Source organism: Tympanuchus pallidicinctus, unplaced genomic scaffold (genome assembly GCF_026119805.1).
Source record: "Tympanuchus pallidicinctus isolate F22 unplaced genomic scaffold, pur_lepc_1.0 scaffold4, whole genome shotgun sequence".
Lineage (NCBI taxonomy): Eukaryota > Metazoa > Chordata > Aves > Galliformes > Phasianidae > Tympanuchus > Tympanuchus pallidicinctus.
This window is the reverse complement of record NW_026294758.1, coordinates 11,795,316-11,821,049: the sequence shown is the minus strand read 5'-3', so window position 1 is coordinate 11,821,049 and position 25,734 is coordinate 11,795,316. Positions and strand designations below refer to the sequence as shown.

General features: G+C 40.6%; 1 protein-coding gene across 3 annotated transcripts in view; it reads right to left on the bottom strand.

Annotated features, from left to right (window-relative positions):
* The window catches only part of RASGRF2 (Ras protein specific guanine nucleotide releasing factor 2), a 124,021-nt gene extending 99,020 nt beyond the window's left edge, over positions 1-25,001 (bottom strand). For all 3 annotated transcript variants that reach the window (XM_052700508.1, XM_052700510.1, XM_052700511.1), the window contains exon 1: positions 24,623-25,001. In XM_052700508.1, coding sequence (XP_052556468.1) covers positions 24,623-24,907 — 285 coding nt within the window. In that variant the 5' untranslated portion in view covers positions 24,908-25,001. The remainder of the gene's footprint in view (positions 1-24,622) is intronic.
* Between the last annotated feature and the right edge of the window lie 733 nt (positions 25,002-25,734).

Here is a 25,734-nt window from a genome sequence, read left to right as displayed (position 1 = left end):
CCAGAAAAATCTCACTAGACTGTTCCTGCATCAAAGAGGCTCACAGTGAGCCGTTGCACCTCCTTAATCTACGCTAACATAACAAGCAATGGAAAATCTACCTAAACTCTTGTTTAATTGTTCTAGATGTCAAATTACACTTAGCACAAAACATCCCTCTTACTTTAAATAATGAAGGAACACCTAAATAACAAAATTACTAATAAGCCTCATTTTTAAATATTGTCCCCAAAGAGAGTGTACTGGCAGGAGTGGAATCTGAGTTTCTCAGCAAACCTACACTTAAAAAAAAAAAACATGAAACAACACGCACATAAAAATGTACATACCCAAGGTCATACACCTACACAATTTTTACACAGTGAGATATTTTGAAGTATTAATTTCTAATAAGCAGATTAATTGGCAGGCTTTCTAGTTATATTCTGAATACACACAAACACAGGATTTGTCATTTTAAAGCTTTCTACAGATAGTAACTAATCTGCTAACTCCTCTACAAGGTAAGAATTATGGTGTTTATTTTAGACATAAGGATATGTGCAAAGATGCCCAAATATAGATCTGCTATGAACGAATTCAACTCAAGATTGCTATAAACAGAGCTTCTCTCCATAAAGTGAGCCAACATATGATAAGGAAGCAAGAATCAGAAGTCAGCTCATCCTAGACCTTGTTACATCTCTGTTATATATAATCATTTCTATATAGAAACAGTTTTAGGAAAAACAAACACTCAAAATTTCAAGCAGTTCAGCTACAGTGTTCTGTGACTTGAAGAGCAAGACCAGTATAACCCACCCTCTAGAATGGGAAAATGCCTGATAGAATATAAAAAGCTCTGATAGAATATAAAAAGACCACCATTAACAGCCATGTATAATAACTCCAAAAGCTGTCGTTATGTAACTGTGTCATTTGACAGCAGGCATCTCCTGTCTTCAGAGATGACATGAACAAAGTTAGTAAATGCATATCAAAATTACCTTTTGTGTGCTGATTTCTACCTTGTGCAGAAATAAAAACAGCTTACAGAAATATTTCAAGAGGAGCTATTAGAACTACTTTTCAATATCCATGTTACTGATAATACACTTCCATCAACTCTTTTTCACTGGAACTGTGATGTCAAGTAAACAGCTGTGATGCTTTTTTTTGGTGCTGTACCAAAATATAATAACCAAGGGAAAAGTTGAAGAATCTTTTTTTATTCATGCTAGGCATGCACTTCCTTTTCAGTTGGTGACAGTTTTCTGGCACTGCATTGGATAATACACGTTTGGAAGCACCTTTCTGAGAGAGGATACATTTCCTACATTTCTACAATTCTAGGATTGCATAAATATTTGTGTTCAACTCACAGATTACACTCTGTTTTGTTACTGAGGAAAAGGGGCATGCAACATGGCTTTACTTTCTGAACAATGCAGCTCATTAGGGCATTTCACATCACATATATTTAAATTAGCACCATTTTCTCTTACCAGCTTTGAAAAATACTTTCTGCAGAAAGTTAGCAACTACCACTACATGCTCCTCACAAAGCTGCTAGGGGCACATGAGAACTCTGTTTCAGGTTCACAGGTACTGCTTAGGCTCAGTAACCACAGCCACAACACATCAATCCAGTTCTTGGGCTGTTCTGCACACACCACATAGCAGCAAAGACTGACTCTGCTGTCCACAGATTTGAAAATATCAAAGCATAGAAAGGATTGCTAGCCAAGCCTTACTTCCCTGAAGTTAGAGTGTGCTTGAGAGAGCCAAGAGCAATTCTAAGCTGACATCAGTTAGGAGAAGACAGAGTCAAAAGAGTGGTGGAGGGGAAGGGCAGAAAAGTATAGGTATCACTCACCCTCTCCCAGAAAACAACAGTAGGTTGTATTCAAAGTCAGGAGGCTTTCTGTTTCCACAGAATATTTTGCATTTTTGTTTATCAGGCTCAAATTTTGCAACGTCTATCTGCATCTTCAAGAACAAGAGATTTCTCAGGCTCACCTGAACAGAGCCTGAACTTCTGAGAGAGCTCATCTTGGAACAGAAAAAACCTTCCCATGATGGCAGCAATGTTGTTATTCCACAAGAAATACTATGAAGCTTTGGCTTGAGAACTGCAAAACAGCATCCTGGTCTTCCTCTTGTAGCAGCTAATAGCTAAATGCTATTGATTTCTTGCCAGTCTGACAAAAAACAGCAGTTCACTAGGTGCTGAACTTGCCATAAAATCAAAGAAACCTTCCTGTTTCCTATTGTTTGCTTCGCAACACTTTCAACAATACATTGCCATAAAACCTAAAATGGCAAATAAAGCAGATCAGCTAAATCAGCTTCAGCCTGAATACAAATTCAATTATTTGAAAGAATGTTACTGCACTTCAAATGCTGTCAATATCAAGTTTTAGAAGTTATGATGCTACTGTTCTACTAAAGTTTCTCAAAATAATAATGATTCACATTCCTTAATATAATAATGAAGTGTAAATGATAAATAAGTATTCAATGACAAATGTTGAAATTCAATTTGCTTTATGTTTCTTCTTTGCATTTGCACAACAGATGTCCCATTTTCTGAATTAATTTTCCTCACACACAAAATAAAAATTACCCTTTTGCTTTGTTTAACTTAACCAAAACTGATTCTCTTTTTTAAAAAAGTACACACAGAACAGCACCATCATCACCACGTTTAGGTAGTTTTCAATGAAAACATATGAGAAACAGTTAATCATATAAAGCTGCATCTACGTACATTCTGGTGAGTTTTGCTGCTGTTTGTTTTCAACTCACTGGAATTTACTGTGGGAAGACTATGCCTGAAATTCCATTTCTGTTCTCACAGTTCTCATGTATGGAGCTTTCTAGCCCACGTAAACATTATCCTTTTCAAAGCCACAGGAACACAATGGATGGCTGGAAAACTACCCAGTTTTTCCACTGGCAACAAGAAATTATGTATTATCAACACTATCAAAGAGCAATATTCTGTACCAGCCGGGATGAAAAGCGTAAGTTCAGAATACAGTAGCAATCAACTAACTTTCAGATCTCTTAAAATCCTCACCCACTTTCTTACTGAAAACTTAATATTTTTTCTACAGCAACGGACAAAATATTGCTTAAATAATCTTTTCTAAGGGAAAGATTTGCATAAGAGGAAAAATACTGCTTGCATCTTCTAGTTTGATTTACACCATCACTGGGCAACGGAGGCAGGAGTGGTACCAATGCAAAAAAATACTCCTCTGTCTCACAGAAAATTCCAGTGCTTAGCATATCAAGAATTATCTAGAAATGTACTCGCAAGAACAAAAAAAAATCTTTCAATGCAAATCTTTCTGTGTGCAAATCCTTCTTTGGTCAATGGTGACAGATCAACAAGTTTGAGAGCTGTTCCACAGTAACTTACATGTGCTTTCATGCAACTTACATGAAGCACCCCATCCAGCTTATCTGAGTCACTGAAACACTGCAGACCAATCAAATTCAAAACAGCTCTATGGTCAAAGACAAGCATTTCACAATATGCAAGTGGAAAACTTGATTTATTTATCAACTCAAGCCAATTTAAAAGTAACTACTGAGTCACACACATGAAAATGTTGCAGTAAATTAAATGGAAGTTCTTCAGGTCTCTTCAAATTACACAGCCATGCAAAATAATTTTCTACCAGAAAGCCAAAGGTCAGCATCTGCTGAAACCTTCCCCTCCCCGGATTCCCATCCTACTTGCTTTCATTCTTAAAATTCTATCACTAACACCTCCACTCCAATGTTTGTAATGTAAAACATTAAGAATTTCTGTTTATTCTACCAATTGCATAAAAATGGGATTCTATTTCTACTGGAGAAGTTGTAGCAACCATGATAACTGCCACCCTACTGCCTCACAGTGTAAGAAAAAAGGCCTCACTCAGGTTTCTCTAAAAATAAAAAGCCATCAGCTGCCCCTATCAACTCACTAGAATTATCTTTTCCAAAGATAAAACAATGTAAGAGTTGCTTCTGTGCTTCTGGTAAGCAAAACTAGGAGTTCCAAAGTTCACAATTTGAATACCAATACAAGAATTGGAGAAACATTTGCTTTTTCAGTAACATATACATGTTTACTGAAGAACATATACATTTTTACACATACTGAACTGTAGCACTGAAAATACTTTATATTATTTTATTCCCACAGGGAAAAAAAAAACAAAAACATGGCTTAAAATCTGTTTGGCTGTTGCAAAGGCATGAATGACATAGCTAGCAGGAGTAACAGAGGAAGAAAAAAAAAAAGAGGACAACACTGCTCATCAGCATTTTATCTTCCATATTAACATGCCCATTTTTATTGTCTTACTTGTACAGACAGCAGACTCTATCAGGAACTTTGTATGGAAGTTCTGCAGGACTCAGTTTAAAGAAAAGTTGTGGCTCTGATTCAGTAATTATTCCTGGATACTTGTTTTGACAGAATGCAATCATTAATAATGTCTTAATTCTTCATTACTTAGATGAAGAGATAACAGTCATGTATTTACCACACCACTCAAGCAGAGGTCTATTGTGACAGAGCTGACAACATGTTGCACTTATGGATGGACAAGCGGATTGCATGGAGAGGTTAAGAACATGGACTCAGTGATGCAAATCTTGTGTAAGCATTGAAACAAGATGAAAAGCCCCGACGGCTCCAGCGTAAACAGTGACATTTGACACGCTTTTTCAGATCTTCTACCTCAAACCTGGTCAAAATAAAACCATTACTTTGACAAACTAATTTGAATTCTCTCAAGAAGACCCACAGGATCATTCTGCTCCAACTGCATTTCTATACAACACAGAATTGAAGATTGGCTACTACTTTCTCTCAAAATCTGTTGAGCTAAAAGCATGGTACAGAACAGTGCTATAAAATCATTTCTGTACAACCAGAATACAACTGCAGGCAAGGCAGATGGCCACACATTCTGCTTATGGATTCTGCCACCTTGGCTTACACAAACCACTTACCTATTATCCTGTCACCACAACATCTTCTCAGTTTTTAAATGATTCAGAGATTGATGGAAGAACAAATTATGGCTGAAAATCAGTCATACACAAATTAGCAAAACACAATTCTTGCTGGCTCTTATTAGAGGCTGCTGTCAGTGGCCATTGTGTGATTGAGATGTATGCTGCATTCCTTCTAAAAATTTTAAAGAACAAGTTCAATTAGAATAAACAGCATGTAAATGTTTTACTTGCCGTACCAGTTCTCTAAGTAGATGGTTCTACACTTAAAATGCATGTGCATTTTTTTCTTGCAGCATAACTGTGTTTGCTTTGCAATCATTCAAAAGGCAATGATTTTCTATTTGAGTTACAACAGTAATTTAGATTGCTGAGCAAACCTAAGCATTAAAAGTAGCATCATACCTGTTTAAATCTTCAAAGGTTTGCTTTTCAGATAGTTCAAGTTACCCCTGAGACCTACCTCTTGTAAATATTTATACCAGATTATTTTTAAGCTTTCAAGGGTACCAAGCACAGGTACCAATCTATACAATTTCTCCAGCTAAATTACTGCTATTTAGACTTGAAACACTGAAGTGCAATTTATTCTTGTAGTACTGAAGTGTATCATAATGTCATTAAGCTGAAGTAGTTTTAAACCAGTGTTCTAACAAAACAAGCTGAAGGCAAGTTTGCAATATAACAAGGTGATAGATGCGTCAGTGTATAATCTGGGGCTTGTGTAGAAGAAAACTTCACTCCTTAAGGGTAAAAGAGTCCAGGAAGCCTGGACGATCCTCGAGATGGAAATCTTAAAGGCAGAAGAACAGGCTGTCCCTGAGTGCCGTAAGGCGAGCCATAAGGGAAGAAGACTGGTGTGGATGAGCAGGGAACTACTGTTGAGACTCAGGGAGAAAAAGAGAGTCTATGTCCTCTGGAAGAAGGGACAGGCTACTTGGGGAGATTACAAGGGAGTAGCTAAGGTTTACAGGGAGGAAGTTAGGAAGGCAAAAACCCAACTTGAACTCAGATTGGCCACTGCAGTAAAAGAGAGTAAGAAATCCTGTCATAAATATATCAACAGTAAGAGAAGAACCAGGGAGAATTTCCACCCTTTACTTGATGCAGCAGGGAATGTGACCACTGAGGATAAGGAGAAGGGTGAGGTCCTCAATGCCTTCTTTACATCTGACTTTAATAGCCAGATCAGTTATCCTCTAGGCACTTTACGCCCTGATCTGGAAGTCTGGGATGCTACTCAGAATATGCCCCCAGCGATTCAGGTTGAGACAGTCAGAGAGCTTCTCCTCCATCTGGACTGTCACAAGTCCATGAGACCAGACAGGCTTCATCCTGGGGCACTGAGGGAGCTGGTGGGGGTGATTGCCGAGCCGCTCTCCACCATCTTCCAGCACTCCTGGTTATATGGAGAGGTCCCAGAGGATTGGAGGCTTGCTGATGTGACTCCCATCTACAAGAAGGGCTGTAAGGAGGATCTGGGGAACTACAGGCCTGTCATCCTGACCTTGTACCAGGGAAGATTATGGAGCAAATCATCTTGCAATTACATGGCACGTACATGGTGTCCAGGGGATCAGGCCCAGCCAGCACTGGTTCACGAAAGGCAGGTCATGCTCATCTCCTTCTATGACTGGGTGACCAGCCTGGTAGATGAGGGAAGGGCTGTTGATGTAGTCTACCTAGAGATCAGCAAAGCCTTTGACACGGTCCCTCACAGGCTTCTTCTGGGAAAACTGGCTGCCCGTGGCCTGGACAGGTATACACTTCTTTGGGTAAGGAACTGGCTAGAGGGCCGTGCCCAGTGGGTAGTGATTAATGGAGCTAAGTCCAGCTGGCGACCTGTTTCAAGTGGTGTCCCCCAGGGGTCGGTACTGCGGCCATCCTTGTTTAATGTCTTTATTGATGACCTAGATGAGGGGATTGAATGCGCCCTCAGCAACTTTGCAGAGGACACCAAGTTGGGAGGTGGTGTCCATCTGCCTGAGGGTAGGGCGGCCCTCCAGAGGGATTTAGACAGGCTGGACCGCTAGGCTGAGGTGAACGGGATGAGGTTCAACAAGGCCAAGTGTCGCGTCCTGCACTTTGGGCACAACAACTCCATGCAGCGTTATAGGCTTGGGGATGAGTGGCTGGATGAGTGTGAAGAGGAAAGGGACCTGGGCGTTCCCTATTCCTGCTTGCAACACTGTTTCTGATGCAGGCCAGGATGCCATTGGCCTTCTTGGCTATCTGGGCACACAGCTGGCTCATGTTCAGCCAAGCATCAATCAATACCCCCAGGTCCATTTCCTCTACACAGTCTTCCAGGCACTCTGTCCCAAGCATGTAGAGTTGTTGTGGCCAAAGTACAGTACAGTAACACTACAAAACCTTCACTGACAGACTTGACCCGTAAGATAGTGTGAAAGGGAGCTCTTTACAGGTTAGCATAGCATACAATTCTTACAGAGGGTAATTTAAACAACTTAGTCCAAATTTGATGGGTTTCTCAAAAATGTCCTCAAACAAGGCTCTTTTCTAGCTGTGTATTTATATACACATAATTTACAACCTGAGAGTTTGGGTTCGTTTTACTAAAATTATGTCACACCATTCCTACATTAGAAATGATTATTACTAAGATAGCACTCAAGCTAATGATCCATTTTTAACACAGGATCACCATCAATCACTTCAATATTGTCTTCATACATGTGACTGTTACTTAGAAATACAAAGATACAAAAAAACTTCAGTTAGTTATGTGAATCAGGTTATTTTGTATAAAATTGAAATGTCAGTTTCACAGCTCTTTCCCCACGCCTTGACTTAAACATAGAAAACTGTTTTATAATGAGAGCCATTCACTTCTAAGATAAACTTTATTTAAATTTAACAATTTAATCTTTCGTTCATTTGGAAGCATGAACTACAACCTAGTAGCTCCTTCATTCAGTGGGGAGACTTTGTGATTCACGAGATTTTTCACAGTGGACTTTTGCCAAATATGGTTATCTACTTAAAATGAAAGGAAAAAAAAAAAGAATTTTCAGAGAATGAGCATCTAATATTGAAGTAAGTATATACCCGCACTGAATGAATGGAAGCAGTTTGCCACAGAAAATCCATTATGATTATCATCACTGGATAGCTACTAGAATTACTTCAAGATCAATGTGGTCTACTAAACAGTCATAAGTGCGACTGAAATGCAGATGTATCATAAGCCCCCCAAAAAATGGAGGAGGAAAAAAAAGGGAGAAAAGTACTCAGTAGAAAAAGGCACTCCCTGAAATCTCTTCAAGCTATGGAAAGTAACCATCTACATGGGTGCAACATCTGTGGGATGCAGGAAAGATCATTTTGAGACTGTGGAAGTCTCATTAACGGATGATCACAGGGGGAACAAAGGGCAGTGCAACTGAGGCTTCTAGGAGCTTGAAGGAGGAAAAATTGTGGAAAAATAGGGGGGAAAGGGAAAAAAAAAAAAAAAAAAAAAAAAAAAGAAAGCCAATCTGGCCAGCACACTTGTCTGCCCAGGTCTTCTGCTCCACTACCACAGCTTTTATTGTATTCCTGTTAAACTCCATTTCTGACAATTTTCTTGGATGAGAAGATTCTGTATATTCATCTGTATTTGTGCGGAGCTCTAAGAGTCAAAACGGTGGTCATGTAATTCAACAAGAAATTCAAAGTCCTGTACCTAGGGAAAAACAAGCCTAAGCAGGCAGATTCTACACATCAAGAAAGCAGATTGTCAGAAAAGGACCTGGGAGTCCTTGTGGAAATCAAATTGATCAGGGACCAGCAATGTGCTCATACCAAAAAAGCTAATGGTATCCTGGGCTACACTAAGAAAACACTGCCAGTTGGACAAGGAGGGTGATCTTCCCATGCACTCAGCACTTCTGGGGCCACACCTGAAATGCTATGTCCAGCTTTGGGCACCCAAACGCAAGAGCAATACGGACATACTGAAGAGAGTACAGCACGAGACCATGAATACAACAAAGGGCTTAGAGCACCTCCTCAGGGGGAAAGCCTGAGAGAGCCTGTGGCTGGCTCAGCCTGGAGGCAGCTTGGGTGACCTCACCAACATCTTACAAATGCCAAAAGAGTGCAGATAAGACAGAGCCAGAATCTGAGTAGTGCCCAGTATGAGGACAAGGGGCAATGAAGACAAAGTAGAACAAAGAAGGTTCCATATGAACACCAGGAAACGCTTCTGTGCTGTGTGGGTGATGAAGCACTGGCATAGGTTGCCCAGAGAGGTTGAGTTCTGTGTAATTATCTTATGGGCTCAGATAACAACACACTCTCAGGAAAATAGTGAGGGTTCACACTAAACTAATGAAAGGTAATAGGATTTCTCTCTGTCAGAACAAATATATTGGCTAGAATACAGAAAACTAGGAGAACATGAAAGGTTTATTCCGTATTGTGAAATATTTATCTAGATAGAAGTATCATAATTATTAGTTAACTGATGTTCTGCAGCCATCAGAACATCTCAGGCAAGGCATTAGACATCACTTTTCAGATCTGGGTGTGGGTGCGTGACTAGGAAACCAATTTTAATGCAAATTTTCAAGATTTTTTTTTTAATACATTGAATAGTATGTACTTAGAGTATTACATCTTACTTGCTGACTGCCATCTGATTCTGGAAAACCTAGCTGACTTGCTAGTAATGTAGCTAACCATGAGGAGATCTGGAAGTGTTGGATTTAAAACATGACCTCTGTTAGTGACTGAAAGATTACATATTATTAAAGAAGTCACTCATCACATATTCAAAATTGGTCAGTTTAAGTACAATAAGCAGGAATCATTATGACCACATCTCAAACTCCCTGGCAGCAGCAGTTATGTAGGATACATTTTACATAGCGATTTTCACAAAGTACATAGTAGGATTGCAAAATAAGCTATTTTAGGTGATGAGAGAAGTTTCAAAAATCTTATGTACTAGAAACCTAAATTAGGAAATTTCTAAACTTTTGGAGGATACTTCAATGCTCTCAATATAAGAATATTCAATATTCAATAATACAAAGTGTATTCAATTTAATAATATACAGAGTAAGATTTTTAAAACACCTGAATTCATCTATTGTATGCTCCTGCTGCATAAATAACTTAAAGTGATTATGGCAAATGTTTCCAAAAATGAAGCTGATGTTGCTTACATGGTACATCAGAACAATTAGTTCATCTTAAAATTTTATAAGTACCTTGAATGGTATGTTTAAGGACGTTCTCAGAGCAATCTCTGTAACATTAAAAAAAAAAAAAAAAAGCATCTATGCATACTTCTGTGCTGTGTATTTTGTTTCAGTGATCACAAGGACTTTTGCCATCTACTCTGTGTTTATTATGCTAACAGATACCTGGATAAAATGAAGTCCTATCTGGAATGTCAGCTGTATCTTGCCGTGATTTCCCATGTCTGTGTATGGTAAACCAGGCAACAAGCTCAGAGACGCCTACTGTTATACAACTTTGGCTTCCACACATACAAGCGGCTTCTAATTTAGCTTTTCTGTACACCCAAACGGCTGTTATGGTTTAAATGCACCAAGCCCACTGCATCATCACTTGAAAGGAAGGGTATTCTGGTATTTTTGATGATACACATAAGTTCTTCCCACCCAGGAATGGGATGAGCTCACATGTTATCCATCACAATTCTGACTTCAGAGCAAAATTTGGTTAGTAAGGCTTTGACCGACACATGAATTTATTTATCTCAGAACAGTTTACAACACTGTGCATCTTATCAAATACTAGAGGAGACAGCTTAAGTAACAGATAACAACACCTACGTAATAGAATTCTGCAGTTCCTGTCAAACAGCACTTCAAGCCAATGACAGATCCAAGATGCCTAATGCAGTTAACTGATAATGGAGAAGGGACAGGTCAGGAGACAGAAGAATTAGTGACAGTTTATTTGCTGGGAGAAAGGCAAATAAAATTTTTGTTTGACTGTTTTTATTCACAGCTATAAACATAAAAATTGGTGCTACGAAACAGTTTTTGTTCAACACAAACACAGTAATCATGTATACCCACCCCTAGTGACAGGATGTGTTCTCAACTACTCACTTTTAATTCCTTACTTCGAAAACTAGAAAAACACTCATGAAATTACGATGTTTCATAGTCTTTATTGCTACATTCTAACCCTCAAAAATAAGAGGGAATGGCAGAATCTCTAGACTATTATTTTCCATATTAATGCCTTAGCAGCTTTGTATTATTCTCAGGCATATTATTCTCAGTTCACAAAAACCCAGAGGTGTTGAAGCAGATCTGACATACTTCAGCATCCCAAATAGTAACTAAAAATTTGCGTAAGCTGACATTCTCAAGACCTGAATAACTTGTATTAAAAGGCGCAGGTTGAATATGTACAACAAATGCAGATTGGATATTATTAGTAATAAAAATAAATAAAATAATCTGCTGTAGCTACATTAGTGTTTTGGGTTGGTTTTTTTTGTTTTTTTGTTTTTTGTTTTTTGTTTTTTTTTTTAATTCTTTTTTTTCTTTTTTTCCAAGAGGGTAAGAGGGCAACCTGATTTTGATAAGTATCTGTAAACAAGTGAGTCAATTGCATTTGATTTTCTTCTTTGGAAGCTCCCCAGACTCTTTCCCAAATGTTTTCCATTAATTGTCTATATTTCCCATTGAACTCCACCCCAATCATATCCTTCCTGACTGGGGTTACTTAAAAATAACTTCAAATAAAGAAAGATCATCAGAGGGAAAAAAAAAAAAAAAAAAAAAAAAAAGGCAGCTGATCAAGCCTAATTAAAAAATACATGTTATTAGAGCAGATGAGGTATCTAGTTCCACTTGAAATGTTTAGAGAATTCACTTAGTTTAAATAACCCACTCCAGTGAAATTACTGCGGATGTACACAGTGTAAAGGAGAAACATTTGATTCTATGCTTTTGATGAAATAGTTATCACTCATTCATTTTTATAAAAGTAAATACAGTAAGAATAAACCATCATAATGTTTAACTGCCTGGGGAGGTTCTAGTTTTATTGATGGTGTAGCAGGTATTCCCCTATTTTACATTAAAAAAAAAAGAATAAACAAAAAAGCCACCGTTACAAACAGTACAGGTAAGTAAAGGACAAAGGGAAATTCAGAAAGAAATCGGGCTGTAATGGAGAGCAACACAGTGACACAGACGAGGGTTGCTCTGAATGTAGTGCCTCCTATTTTATGATTTTGGCTCACAGTGACTGCGGCAGATGCTGGTGGTATGCAAGTAGAGGTGAATCTTCCCACCAGTCTTCTGTTACATGCTGCTGCTGTGTGACAGATGGCAGCAGAGGAACATCCTGACAGAACGGTATCTGGCACGGAAGTACATGTTGAGCAATGGTTTATCACTGAAGTCCTCCATGCAGAAAAAATGGCACCCACTGACATTCACTGACTCATTTACAGTTACATTCATTGCTGAACATTTACAGAGACCACTGGCAGCTCTGAGCACAGTGAGGCAGTGGGTGGTGCATTTCGGCAGTATCAACAGGTCACTTGCACAGGCGTAGATTGTTACAAGAGAAGCATGCAGGTTCTTCATCATTGCTGAAACTGCATTGCTGATGGTGGTGACTGTGTTGAAAAATACCATTTTGTAGGTGAGAATTTGCTCTATCAAATGGGGTCATTGTGTTCTTTGTATTGGTTGTAGATTCTATGGAATTAAATAGGAGGCATTACTTTCAGAGGGACTTACGTAGACCTGAGCCAGAAAATTAAAAGTAAGGAAATGTGATAATAGCATGACCAAGTAGCCAAGATATGAAATAAGAAAATAAGAGGCCAAATCATAATGTGGTCACCAGGGAGCCCAATCACAGGGAAACATCCCACAAGCACTAGATAGGAGCGGTCAGCAGCCCTGCCCATGGCCAGGCGTTGGAACTGGATCATCATCTTTGAGGTCCCATCCAAACAAAGCCATTCTATGATTATATGAAAACAAGCTCCCAGAAAGACTATAAATACTACAGCTTTACTCAGTGAGGCAGTCTACACCTTCCAATGTACTCTCACCAATGGTTATGCAGGTCTTGTACTGCAGGTTGTACTACAGTATTTTCTTCCAAGCTTGTTCCATGCAAAATGAGTAAATCAGATGAAATCCTTTGTTTTATTTCAGTAACATAAAGCACACCATTGTCAGAACAAAAGGATTTCATTGTTTACACTTCCCCACTGCCCCTGGAAACAACAGTAGAAAGTCAGAATTACTCAGCAAACTGAGTAATAAAATGTTCTTGCCCTGGAAGCTAGAGGAACTGGTGGGCAAAAAAGACATGATGCATTTGGAAGCCATGAGTAACAAAATGCACAGTATCTTACTCTTGTTCATACGTTCCTTCCTGGTAGTACATTGAAGCATTTTCTCACTAAACGTGAATGAGAGCAATATAGAGACTACACAAACTCACAGCATTGCTCCATGCTGAACCCACAAAGCAACTTAGAGGCACTGCCTTAGTATTCATGGGGCAGAAATCTGACTAACAAGCAGCCTGAAGTTTATACAAGGCAAAGTGTCTGCCAAAGGGAAAGACAAAAACAAAGGCATTAAAAAGATGTGTGTACAATATATTATGAGCCTAGTAAGGAGTTTCAATCATTACAAAAATCATACTTTTAGCAGAGAAGAGACACCCTGCTAGTGTAAGTACCATTAACAGATACCATGCTATAATTAAATATAATTGATGTCCTTAATCATTAGCTATTACAGTTCCAGAAAAAGAAAAAGAAAGAGAGAAACTATACAATTTCAGTTAAGTGCATCAACAAGAGGTGGTACAATTCAGGTCAACAAGATCAACGAGATCATTTCATCTGCAGTATAAATTGCTAAGGTGCATACCCAGCAGAGGGAAGTAAGGTCACTAATTAGAGCACAGCTAGCACAGCTGTATGTTCTGCAATTAAGTACTACACACACACACACACACCTTCACAACTAACTTTTGTGTTCTCCCATTAAACTACAGATGAATACCCTAAAATACTGCAAGGATAAACAAATATCCCCATGCAGATGGTGTTACCCATATGCTAACATATGGGAAGCACTATTAGGCCCGTTGTACTACAGGGGAAGTAGGGCAGTCAAGAAGCTGATTTAGCAGGAGGCCACGGACAGCAAGGGGCTCAGGATGCAAATGTACACAGAACACACTGACTCCAAAGAACTCCTTACTACCCAGCCTATCAGCACACATACAACATGAATGCATTTAGATGTCCTCAAAAAAATAAAAATTAACTTGAGTAAAAAAAATTGAAGCAGTATTTGCAGAATGCCCATGAACTTTCAGAAAATCTATTTAAAATCAGAACAGGAAACACACTTGCATTTTCTGCCCTTCTATGGAAGGTAAATGCATTTATTTATTTCACATGGAACCACTTGGTGTTACTTAAAATTGTCAGTCTGAGTGGTTGCCTTTACTTGGTTCACTTGGATGGCACGCAGCCAACGTACTGCTGCTAAGCTACAAGAATGCAGTAGAGCAGTAAGGGAGAATCGTTCTCTTTAAAGCACTGTAATATTAGTATAGGTTGCGAAGAATTTACTTTTCTGTAGGTCTGCAGCAATTTTCATACTGCTGATGACAGCACTCTCTCAGGTCGCTGAACATTTTGGACTGTACAATACTGGACACGAGCTAAGTCGGCTTTCCCTCAGGCCACCAAGTAATGCACTTACGAAACTTCCATCTGCAGCAAGCAACACAAATCTGAATAGAATTAGACTACGACCTGCAAGCTCACACCCATCACAATAACAAACCCGCAGTAGAACAAATTGTCTCCATCTACCCAATCAAAACACTTCATCTTCTACATCCATTTATACATGACTTTCATGCTTTAGATTTGTTTCTTAGGGAAGATGGTACTGAGGCTCATTAGTCTTTGGCATTAGATGACAAAGCCAAGTAAACAGAGGTTAGGAGAAGTGCCACATTTGAAGCAGATGTGCATTATTACCAGATTTAGTAGCTTTAGTACGAGATCTGCAAGGGTATTGGTTATAATCTTTTACTACACAATTTCATGCTTTGCTTTCTCTTAATTCTTGAATGTCTTCCGTACTTTATTGCAGACTAAGTAGAAATAGTTCAGAAACTGTTTACATGCTATCCTATGACCTTCCTCATTACATCATTCAGATGCTTTCTTAAAATAAACATTTATTTTCACAGCAGCATGAGGTAAGAAGGCAGCAGTGCTAAAATGGTCAATACAAGAATCACTCATTTCAGCAATAGCAACACAGTTTTGATGCAGATCTGAGAAATTATCAGCTTTTTATGCCTAGAAGGCACTTCTATTAGTTTTAATTATAAATTTCACAGAGTACAGTTCTACCTTTGATTGCCAAGCTCCTGTTTGACATCAGGTAACCAAAATGAGGAATGATTAATAACCCCTTGTAAAATGCCTCAGGTATATGATTTTAACAAAATTTCACGGGGATTCTAGGCAAAAGATCCAGTTCCCACCAGGGTTTTCACCTTTTCTCTTCCTTATGAGGTCAAGCTCTTCTCAGTAGTGCATAATGGTAAGACAAGAGGCAGTGGCCTAAAACTTGAACATAGGAAGTTCCACACAAATGTGTGGAAGAACTTTAAGGTGAGGATGACAGAGCACTAGAACAAGTTGTCCAAAGAGGTTGTGGACTCTCCTATGGAGATATTCAAGACCCCTCTGGGCATCGATCTGTTGACCTGTTGCAGGGTACCCGCTTTAGGATGAGGTTTGGTCTTGATGACCTCTTGAGGTCACTTTCCCCTGCAATTATGTGATTCTGTTATACAGTCTCACATCTCACGTACTACTACTCTTTAGAGAAGGAGGGGTAAAATAGGAAAGACTGACAGAGAATTACCTTCTTTGGGACATAATCCCAATTTTTCTCTTAATGAGAAAGTAGTCCAAGGAAAGAAACATATCTGACGGAATATATCACATTATTACAGAGAAGAAAGGGTGACTACTAGGCTGCCCAAGAAGCCTCAGCTCCATTCCCTTTGGAATACTGGGTGCCGATCTTACAACTCTAATGCCTGTTCGTACACTGTGAGAATACAACTCATAGGGCTTCACAGAAAAGGACAATACTCCACCTAAACATACACTAACAGAAAACAGCTACAGGAACAGAGTTGAACTGGGCTGACAATGTGAGAGCAGCAGCTGACAACTATCCCAGTCTGGGATAATCACTAGAAAGAGACAAGGCACATAACTCCCTCTCCAGTAGGTTTTATACTTGTATTGATATTCTTGGATTCTAGTGGTAGTTCAGAAAGGGGATACAGTTTAATGCTTACAGCCTCTTCTAGTCCAGTCTGTTTAGCCAAGCATTTCTATCAAGGTATTTGCAGCTCCTGCTGTTCTGAATTTTAGATGCAGTGTGAAACTGATCAGCCAGAAAAAAAAAAAAAGAAAAAAAAAAAAAGATCTGTTAACAACCTGTAGCCCTGTTTGCACTCAAAACGCAACAGATTCCACTGCCCACTTATTACTGTAAGCATGCCGTGCTGGCTTGCAGCTTGAAGAAAAGAAAAAAAGAAGAAGAAAGCCTGGAATGACAAATTCATCTGTATTTTCTATGGCACCTCCCCTCCACTATTCCCAAGCTCAGCTTGTATTGCCCTTAATCAACATGTACTTCTTGTGTCAAGGAAGCTACAAACCAAAAGTTACAAAATTCCTGACAAATACCCCTGACAAATTACACAGGTGAGACAGAGAACCAACCCAGGAATATTGTTCAACAGCCCTTGTTTGCCTGATGTTCCTGGTCAAGCCCTAGAAATAGGCAAGAGGATTTATGCATCAAACGCAGTAGGAGTGTTATCATCTCAAATACTGACTTTCCCTTTATCTGCACACACAAACATCTGTGTGACTAGTGACAGTATTGCACTGCAGTCAGTGATTGATTCCTTCTCTTTTCTGTCAGTCTTTCTTTCTGCTAACGGAGTTTTGCAGATGGTCCACAACTTTGAACTTCCCCACAAAGAATTTATCAGGAAGCAGCATTTTTAATATTTCTCTGAAATTGCTCTTTGTGCCAAATGGAAGAGGATTCAATTAGAATTAAAAAAGATGGCAATTTTCTAGTCATACTTGAACATCCATGAATGTGTGAAGTTAAAATGAATTACCAAATTCTAGAGAAATTACAGAGATTCTGTCAAAATCACTAACCATGATTTCCACAATTCCAGAGAAGTATACAGAAGCTTTAACATGTGCTGAAACAGGAGAAACAATTTGTGTAAAGGAGAGAAAGAAAAGCAGAAGAAGAAATACTGTCCCACTCAATACTTCTGAACTTCCAACATGTGAGAATCCAGAACATAATAAAAATATTGACCAAAAAACAGCAGCATTGTTGTGCATCTTCACACCAGCATTGGAGATTTCAGAACTTTGTCTACACCCACAAGCACTAAGATCTCATGGTTGGGTAGGGAAAAGAAAAAAAATAAAAAGCCTGTTCTCCATGCCAGCAGCAGAACACATCATGTAACATGCCTGGAATATAGGTGCCTGCATGCCAGGCAACTAAGTTGATATTACAGTAAGCTGCAACTCAGACAGTGTCAGTGGAGTCCATTCGGTTTAACCAATGCTGATGTCCCTTTTATGCTGGAGTGAATCATTCTCTAGTCCTCCCTCTATCAGCTCACATGGGCTGCCTAAAGCTACCCAAGCAGCATCCTACTCCATGTCAATTTAAATATATGGACATTTGCAGAGTATTTATAATTTCTTTAAAGAATGCTAAATAAATGCAGAGTATTTAACAACAGCACCATAATGACCTGCAGACTTCAAGAGATTGCAGAGGATGCAGCTGTGCAATGGAAATCTTGCAGTGATTTAGGAACTTCACCCACACTGTCACACTACAGAATGATTAAAAGGTGGATAATTTCCATTAATCAGCCATCACACTGCAGCCAAAGATCCACAGGCAAAGAATGTACAAAAGTTATTGTCCTGCAGCATTGTGAGAAGGGAGAACCACTAGAGAGAGACAGAAATTAATTCCAATTTTTTTCAATAAATAAGGCATTGAAATTGAAGACATGATGCATATTTACAAAAGAAGAAGTGGAACTGAATAAAGCTGTCTGCACTAGCGAACAGTGGAAGTAAAATCACTTACAATGATACCCCTGCATTCAGTCAGTAGTTTATAATCATTTCCTAATAAAATGCTCAGTTCTGAACTTGCGGAAAAGAATGAAGACATTGAAATAGCTAGATCGACTCTGGGAAGCCTCTGCTTTTACGTATACTGATTTTGTACTTCAAACAGAAATCCTTACGGGATTGGCAAGTCAAAAAGCGTTTGGAAGCTAAATTGTAAGCATATGTTCCCAGGCACCTAGTGCAGAGCCAGTGTGCTAAATAAAATCCCATCCTTCAATCAGCATTGGTAATGGCTGCCAGACAGAAAAGCTGAAAAGAGGTACTATGTGGAATCTCATTTTGTTTTAACTTTCTGAACAGACCAATAACACTGTCTTCCTAAATTGTTATCGCAGACAAAAAGAAAGCAACAATAGTACTGTTTTCAGTTCAAACAAAATCTAACCTTACAGCACTCTATCACATCTATCAAACAGTACCTAAATTTGAACATCACACCACCTTGTAAGCACAAAATGAGAAAGCTTAGAACATTCACACTGAAAAACAAGTTAGCATTGGAGACACGGCATCAAATTTGCTTCATAGCAGTGGGTTTAGAGAAGTACACGAAAGCTAGCAGCAAAATCTGTTGCTAAGAGCAGCCAAAACCTGTGGATGGATGTTTTCAGACCTCATTATCTTCACCAGCCACATTAGGTCTACATTAACCACTTACTAACGTAGCATAGCAGTTCTTTTTGATGCAAATCTGCTTCACATTTATATATCGATTTGTGGAGAATACTGCACCAGCTCTGCACTGACACCCAGAGCAGCCATCCTCCAAGTGAAGTCAAGATAAGGTGAAAAAGTGGGACACAATCCAGAGTGCCACTTTTAATGAGGGCAAAAGGTGCTGCAATCAGCTCTCCACACAACTAGTATGCACTACCAGCTGGGTAGGACATCACTGCTGGTAGGGATGCACTGTGGGTACACGTGCCAGGAATCACAAAATGATGCACTAGAACAAGACCTGTCCCTTCCTTCTCTGTACAAACTAGTTGGCAATGCAGACATATTGCAAGTGACAAAAACAAGACTGGTGATTGTAATACATGTGGCCAAAGTGAGAAATTCCAGCCCATTTTACCATACACACATTCTTAGAATGGAAAATCCTCAGCAAGGTGATCAAAAAAGCTCTGCTAATGATGACACTGCTATACATAATACATGAAAATACTGTAATAACGTTGTCAGATTACCACAGAAATAAGCGAAGACCTGCCTTGACCTCTTTTCAAGTGAGCAGTTAGAAACTGGTATAGCCAGCATGTGGCTGGGAAACAAGCTACGTTTTTACAGATATGTGTGGATGATGATGAAAGAGAAAACAATATATTTTATAATTAAAAGCTAAATGAAGTCAATTGAACATGGATGGAGCATAATTATCCACCAGATTAGGGACAGATTTGCTATTTTTATACTCAGAATTTTTTGTTTGTTTCCCACACATTCCTAAAAATTCTTGAGGAATCAAGTGAAATGTGTGCAATTCTACTAACAGAAACACAGAAACAAAATGAGGGGAAAAAAGTATCAGCATTCACCATCAAGAAGAATGAAATTCATGTTAAATTGACATGAAACAATTCACATTTTAAAAACAAGTTATACCGCTGTACCTGCATCAGCTTCAGGCATTTTGTACAGCCTTTGTGCGATGGTGAAGCCTGTAAAGGTAGAACAAATTCTGGCACTGTAAGAACCTATGCAACATTTTATGGTCATGATGATCCGGGATGAAGTTCTAATTTTACGTGCTTCCAGTCTTTCTCTTGTTGGTATCTCACTTGTTGGCTACAGGGAAATCCCAGCATTCCCTGTAACAAGACTTTGCCAAACGATGTTCGCCATTTGGGATCATACTTTCGCAATACTTCAACTAAGGAGCATGCTTTTCCATCATACCATCAGAATGTTACAGCACCTCACAGAGAGTCATCAAGGATGTCATGTTGTGATTTCCCTTCAACACTACTTTGAACCCACTGATTTTGGTATTGCTGCCACACTTCCAATGTTCTTAACACTGTCTTTCTGAGTGTGACCAACATTTATAGACAGAAAACAATGGATCATTGTCACCTTCTGGATCAAAGTCGACTAACATAGAGTAAGGTAGCCAAAACTTAATATTAAACTACTGAAGGACACCTGTATTCTACAAATTACATCTGTGTGGATTTAGCTAACTTTTAAATAGGAAGGCATCTCAAAAATAACCTCATCCTACCTATAACTCATTTCTCAGAGGTATTCCCCACATAGGGACATTCCCCATATTTGCAGTTATAAGCTACTTTTTTTTTTTTTTAAAATACTGCAGAAATATATCATTCCAAGGGTTAGAATTAAATACTTAAAAATGCCTACACTTTGGCAATATGCCATAGTAAGTATGGCCATGGCATTATTTTCTGTTCTTTTTATTCTCAAAATATACTCATTACCAAGCTAGCAAAAATCCTAAACATGTATCATGTAGCAACGTTCAATCAACTTAGAGATCAGAATAACTAAACTGTTCTATTTATTTACTGTCTGTTGCCCTAGGCCAGAAAGTACGCTGCAAATCCAATTCATAACTCTCCATGAAGAGCCAGAGGCAACCAGTCCAATACAGTGTTAAGTATTAAGCAGGAGGCCATGTCAGCAGCTCATTTCTTGGTTACTGTTTAACCATATGTGAAGGTGAGTTTTGCACTTATGTTCACAAAACCATACTGTCTTACGATGGTCCAGAAATGACAAGGAAAGGAATAGAATTTATCTGGAGAAGTAATTAAGAGCCAGTTAGAATAAAACTGCCTTCGTGCAAGAGCCATTCAGAGAGTCTTTTATAAGAAAGTCTTATTAACACTATTGGGATTAGCGTTTTCACATCTTAAATCTTTCCCACTGGCCACTTTTTTGAAGGTAGTCCACCAGAACAAAACAAAAAATAAATAAATAACTAACACAACCCACAGCCAACCCAAAAGAAAACAAAACAAGAACACCCTTTACAATGCAAGAATGTTTTTACTCAAAGCAACACCTCTGTTAATACTCTGTGTTACCTATTACAGAACCTCTTCCACCTGAACTACCAGACAGTGAGAAAGCAAATTCATCTATTCTCTTTGAAATTCTGTAACAAATGTCTAAAACTTGGGCATCTATGCTGGACCTGTCCAATGGAACTTCCAAAGAAGCTATGTGCCTGCACACAAGCAGTACAATTTACGGACAGCACTACAGCTGAACCTGGTAACCTGCCTTGTCAAGAAGATAAGACCTTACAGATGCCTGAGGAGCAAGGTAACGGACACAGGACGCTGAGTGACGGAGGAATTTTCCTGGCCTATTAGAAGTTAGGAGATGAGCTTTTAAGTTATTGTATCTTCAGATAAAATAATCTTTGAGCATTTTTGCCAGATTTTATGTATGCTGTATTAGCAGAGAGGTGCAGTAAAAGCTGCTAATGGCATATGCCTTCATTAACTCCAGGAACATATAGAAAACAGTGAGGTTTCAAAAACTGAAAAAAATCACAATGTCCTTTATAAAATAAATACACAGCTACAGCAAGCAGCAAAAATTCAAATAATTGGATTCTGTTAATCTGTGGGGACATGGACTTAATGCTGCATTTAATTTTGCTAAGTGGGAGGAAGATTAAGCAAGATACAAACAATAGTCTCTGCTCAAATCATAGAAATTCACAAACTTAAGCACACTAGGACAGTTATTAATTACCAGATTGGGATATTTTGATGTATTCAGACTAGAGCTACAAAACAAACTAATAAACAGTTACCCTCCTAGAGAAGACAAAAATATTTATGTTCCAGTACACACATTCCCAATAGTCTTTAAAAAAAGAAGTGAACTGCTAGATAGCAAGCACTGTTCTCTTATGAAATACTGGAAAAAGCTTACTTTAAGGATTTTAACTTCTGAAAGAGGCAAGCCACACACTGATACAAACCCAATCTCTGTCTAGAATCTCTGACAGAAAAGCTGAAACTCATTCTCATCATCTCTGTCACTGTCACAGAGGAGCAGCTGTTGGGACCTGCACTTGTTTGCTCTCTGTGGTTCCTGCGGGGGAAAAGCATTTTAACTCACATCAGAATTTAAGCTTTTCAAATGTAGTATTTCTGTGTCATAATTCGCTGTTTTGAAACAACACTCGTTCCACACTGCTCTCAGTTTCAATGTGTTCTTCCCCGAAATAATTTTGAAGTGAAATCAGAGTGGATAGCAACAACCGCTTAGCATTTGCAAAATCGCTCCTAAAACTTGAGGGAGATCAAAACACTATTTTTAAATTGAAACTTTCCCTGAAAATCACGAGTATCCACAGCACACTTGGTTCAGTGCCATACTCACAGAATATCAACTGATTCATGCACTGTGCAACTTTTTAATATTGAGAAATGTACTGTACTTTCAAAACGAGCATCCTGAAGGACTCTGAAGCAAAAAGTATACTCATATCTTTAAGCAAAAGAGAAAAAAAGCTCATAGTCCTTGAAATTTTTAAAGCTCTGATTATTTTCAGTTACCTAAAAAATCTTACTGGCATCTTTTGCAAAACAGCATGACTGTTCCTTAATACTTTATGTTCCTTCATGATGGACAGTTGGGAGAACTAACAGCACCAGCATGGCTCAATGTGAAGTAATTAAGCTGCTGTGCCTGCTGGGAGCCACATATCCAAGCCTAAATGCATCTGCTGCCTAAAATACAGGCTCCTGGATACCAAAGCACAATGCCAGCACTCTCTCCACTCAACTCCAAACACCTCTCAGCAGTTTTGGTCTGACACATTAATTGCTAAATGATATAAAAGACAAAAGCATATCAAACTAAAAAGAATGGGAAAACTAAGGAAAATACATCTTTGGCTACATAACAAAGAAAATGCATTGTAGCTCCAAATGTTAATTCAAAGAATGTTGATGAAACTCTTGTGTAATTAATTGTTCTTTCTCTGTGTAATTCCTCTGCACAAACCACTCTGGTGTCTAAACAATCCCAGCAATTAAAACTCTGAGAGCTTTTTTTTCTTCTGTCCCTTAGTAAAGATTGATCTGATTTGTGAAAAGATGAGGTCCAACTTTTGGGTTTGTTTTTTTTTTCCATTCCATTATTACATTTGTGAGGTTAAATTAAAGCAAAATTAAATAGAGGCACTATTCTTACACTGCCAGCAGTTAAAATGTGTAACACAGAGTTTTCATTAGCATCTGATTAAAATAAATTTGTCTTCCTCTGTCACCAAACGGAAGGCTCACATCTTATTACTGTATGCCTGGAAGAAGATAAGCATGGGTTTTAAGTAAAAAGAAGCAAAAACATTTCAAATACTTCTTCATTCTTTTTGGTCTTGATTACTTTCGCCCACACTGGGAGCACACTTTAGCAAACACGGGAGTCTGCATCAACACACAGACAAGGGTGTGTTTTAAAGAGTTAATGTCTGGAAGAGCTGCAACACTCAAGAGCTTTATTCTATGAAACTCATGTGAAAGATGAATGGGAGAAGGGTTTTTTCTGACGGTCTGCTTTGCAAATTCAGACTAAGATCTCAAGAAAAAAACTAGACGGTGCTCTTCTGTCTTGTAGCAGTGATCCATTAGTCTATCACGTATTTTAGGCAGCATTTTCAGAAATATAAACATAACTGATGTTTGACAAAAAGCAAAATGCAGCATTCTGTCCAGAAATTAGGCTACCTCTGCACTGCTAAACTGCTAACTACAGACAGCTCCGAAACCCATCGCCGCCAAAGCACAACTTGGGGCTCCACACGAACAGAGGCGGGAAGGCGTTGTTTTCACACAGTCCCCAGTCAAGCCAGTTTCACAACGCTACCAATAACCGAGCGTAGGTAAAACAGACAGGGCAGCGGGCAGCTCAGACTGACCCGGGGGACCCTCAAGACTTGGCGATCAGTGCTTATGGAAGCGCACCTGGCAGCATCGTGTGACCGGCGGACGCAGCGCGGCTAAAGCACCTCAGCGCAGAAAGCGCGCTGCGTGTCACCGCAAGCCGCCGAAGCGCACAGCTCTCGTTCCGAGAGGACAGCGCTCAGGACAGCGCGGGCTGCGCGCGGCCGACACGGCCGCAGGGCGGGCGGGACACGGCGGACGACGGCCGACGGAAAGCGCCCGCTGCGGTCCCGCAGCTCGACAGCCCGTCCGACACCTGTTGGGCTCCGCGGGGCGCGCCAGGTGCGGCTCCCGCGGATTTCGACGAAGAGAACGCGTCGGAAGTAAGGCGGCAGGTGAGGCGGGAGGAGGAGAGCCGCTCCGCGCGCCCTTCCCTCGCAGTTACGCAACGCCCCGCCCGCCCCCATCCCGCCTCCGGTACCTGCTTGTCCAGCGCCGCGTCCTTCGCGCTGCCGGCGGCCGCGCCCTTGGGTGCTGGCGTCCGCTCGCAGCTGCAGCCCTCCAGCATGTAGATGCCGGCGGGCCGGGCGCTCTGCTCGCTCTCGAAGTAGAAGAGGACGTTCTGGTAAAGGGCGAACCACTTCTCGTGCCAGCGGTTGGCCTCGGCCGTCCTCTTGCTCAGGTAGCCGCGCTTGGTGCCCTCCTTGCGGGCCAGCAGCGCCAGGTACAGGGCGTGCCCCTCGTTATACCGTACGCTCTTCTGCATGGTGCCCGGCAGCGCCTCGCCGCTCACAGCCCGCCAGACATCGGACACCCTTCGCGGGCGCCCAGCGCGCCGGCACCGGCTGCGCCGGGCAGCCCCGGCCCCCGCCCCGCGCTCCGCCCGCCTTCGTGCGCGCCGCCTCCCCGAAGTTGGGGCCCGGCCGGAGCGAGCGGGCGGGCAGCGGCGGCAGCTGCTACCCCTCGAGCGGCGTCACGTGGCGAAGATCAGCCGCAAAGCCGCTTTACAGCCCAGCGATTTAAAGAGCAAAGTCGCCGCCGCAGCGCATGGTCCCTCCCTCCGCGCCTCGCGGGGCCGCCCCCCTCCCGCCCGCAGGGATCGGCGCGGGGGCGGCGGGCAGCGGGGGGCGGCAGCGAGCGCTCGGGACGGAGTGGGACGGGAAGGGAAGGGACGGGATGGTGCTTCGCTCGCAATCGCGCCTAGCCTTCCTACTTCTCTCTGAGAAAAACCTTCGAAAGCGCCGGGTCGCAGCGCGCGGGGTCGGTAACTCGGTTCCGCGAGCTGCGCGGCGAATAAAAGCGCAAAAACCCGCCACTTTTAACCCGGTTTTCGGCAGTCCCCCGCTGCTAAGAGGGGACGTTGACTCCGCCCGGTAAGTGCTGCCGCAGCTCGGGGGGCTGCGCTCTGCTGGGAGCTGTGCGGAGCTCGGCACAGCCACAGCTGGGCGGAAGGACCGGGGCGGGCAGACCCCCTCGTAAGGGATAAGGTGTGGAAAAGGCGCTGCTACCAGCAGTTCTTTTATGTAAAACATGGGCAGCGTGGAAATTGCTGCTCGCTTAAGGACCCCGGTGTTATTTAAGCTTTTCTGGCTC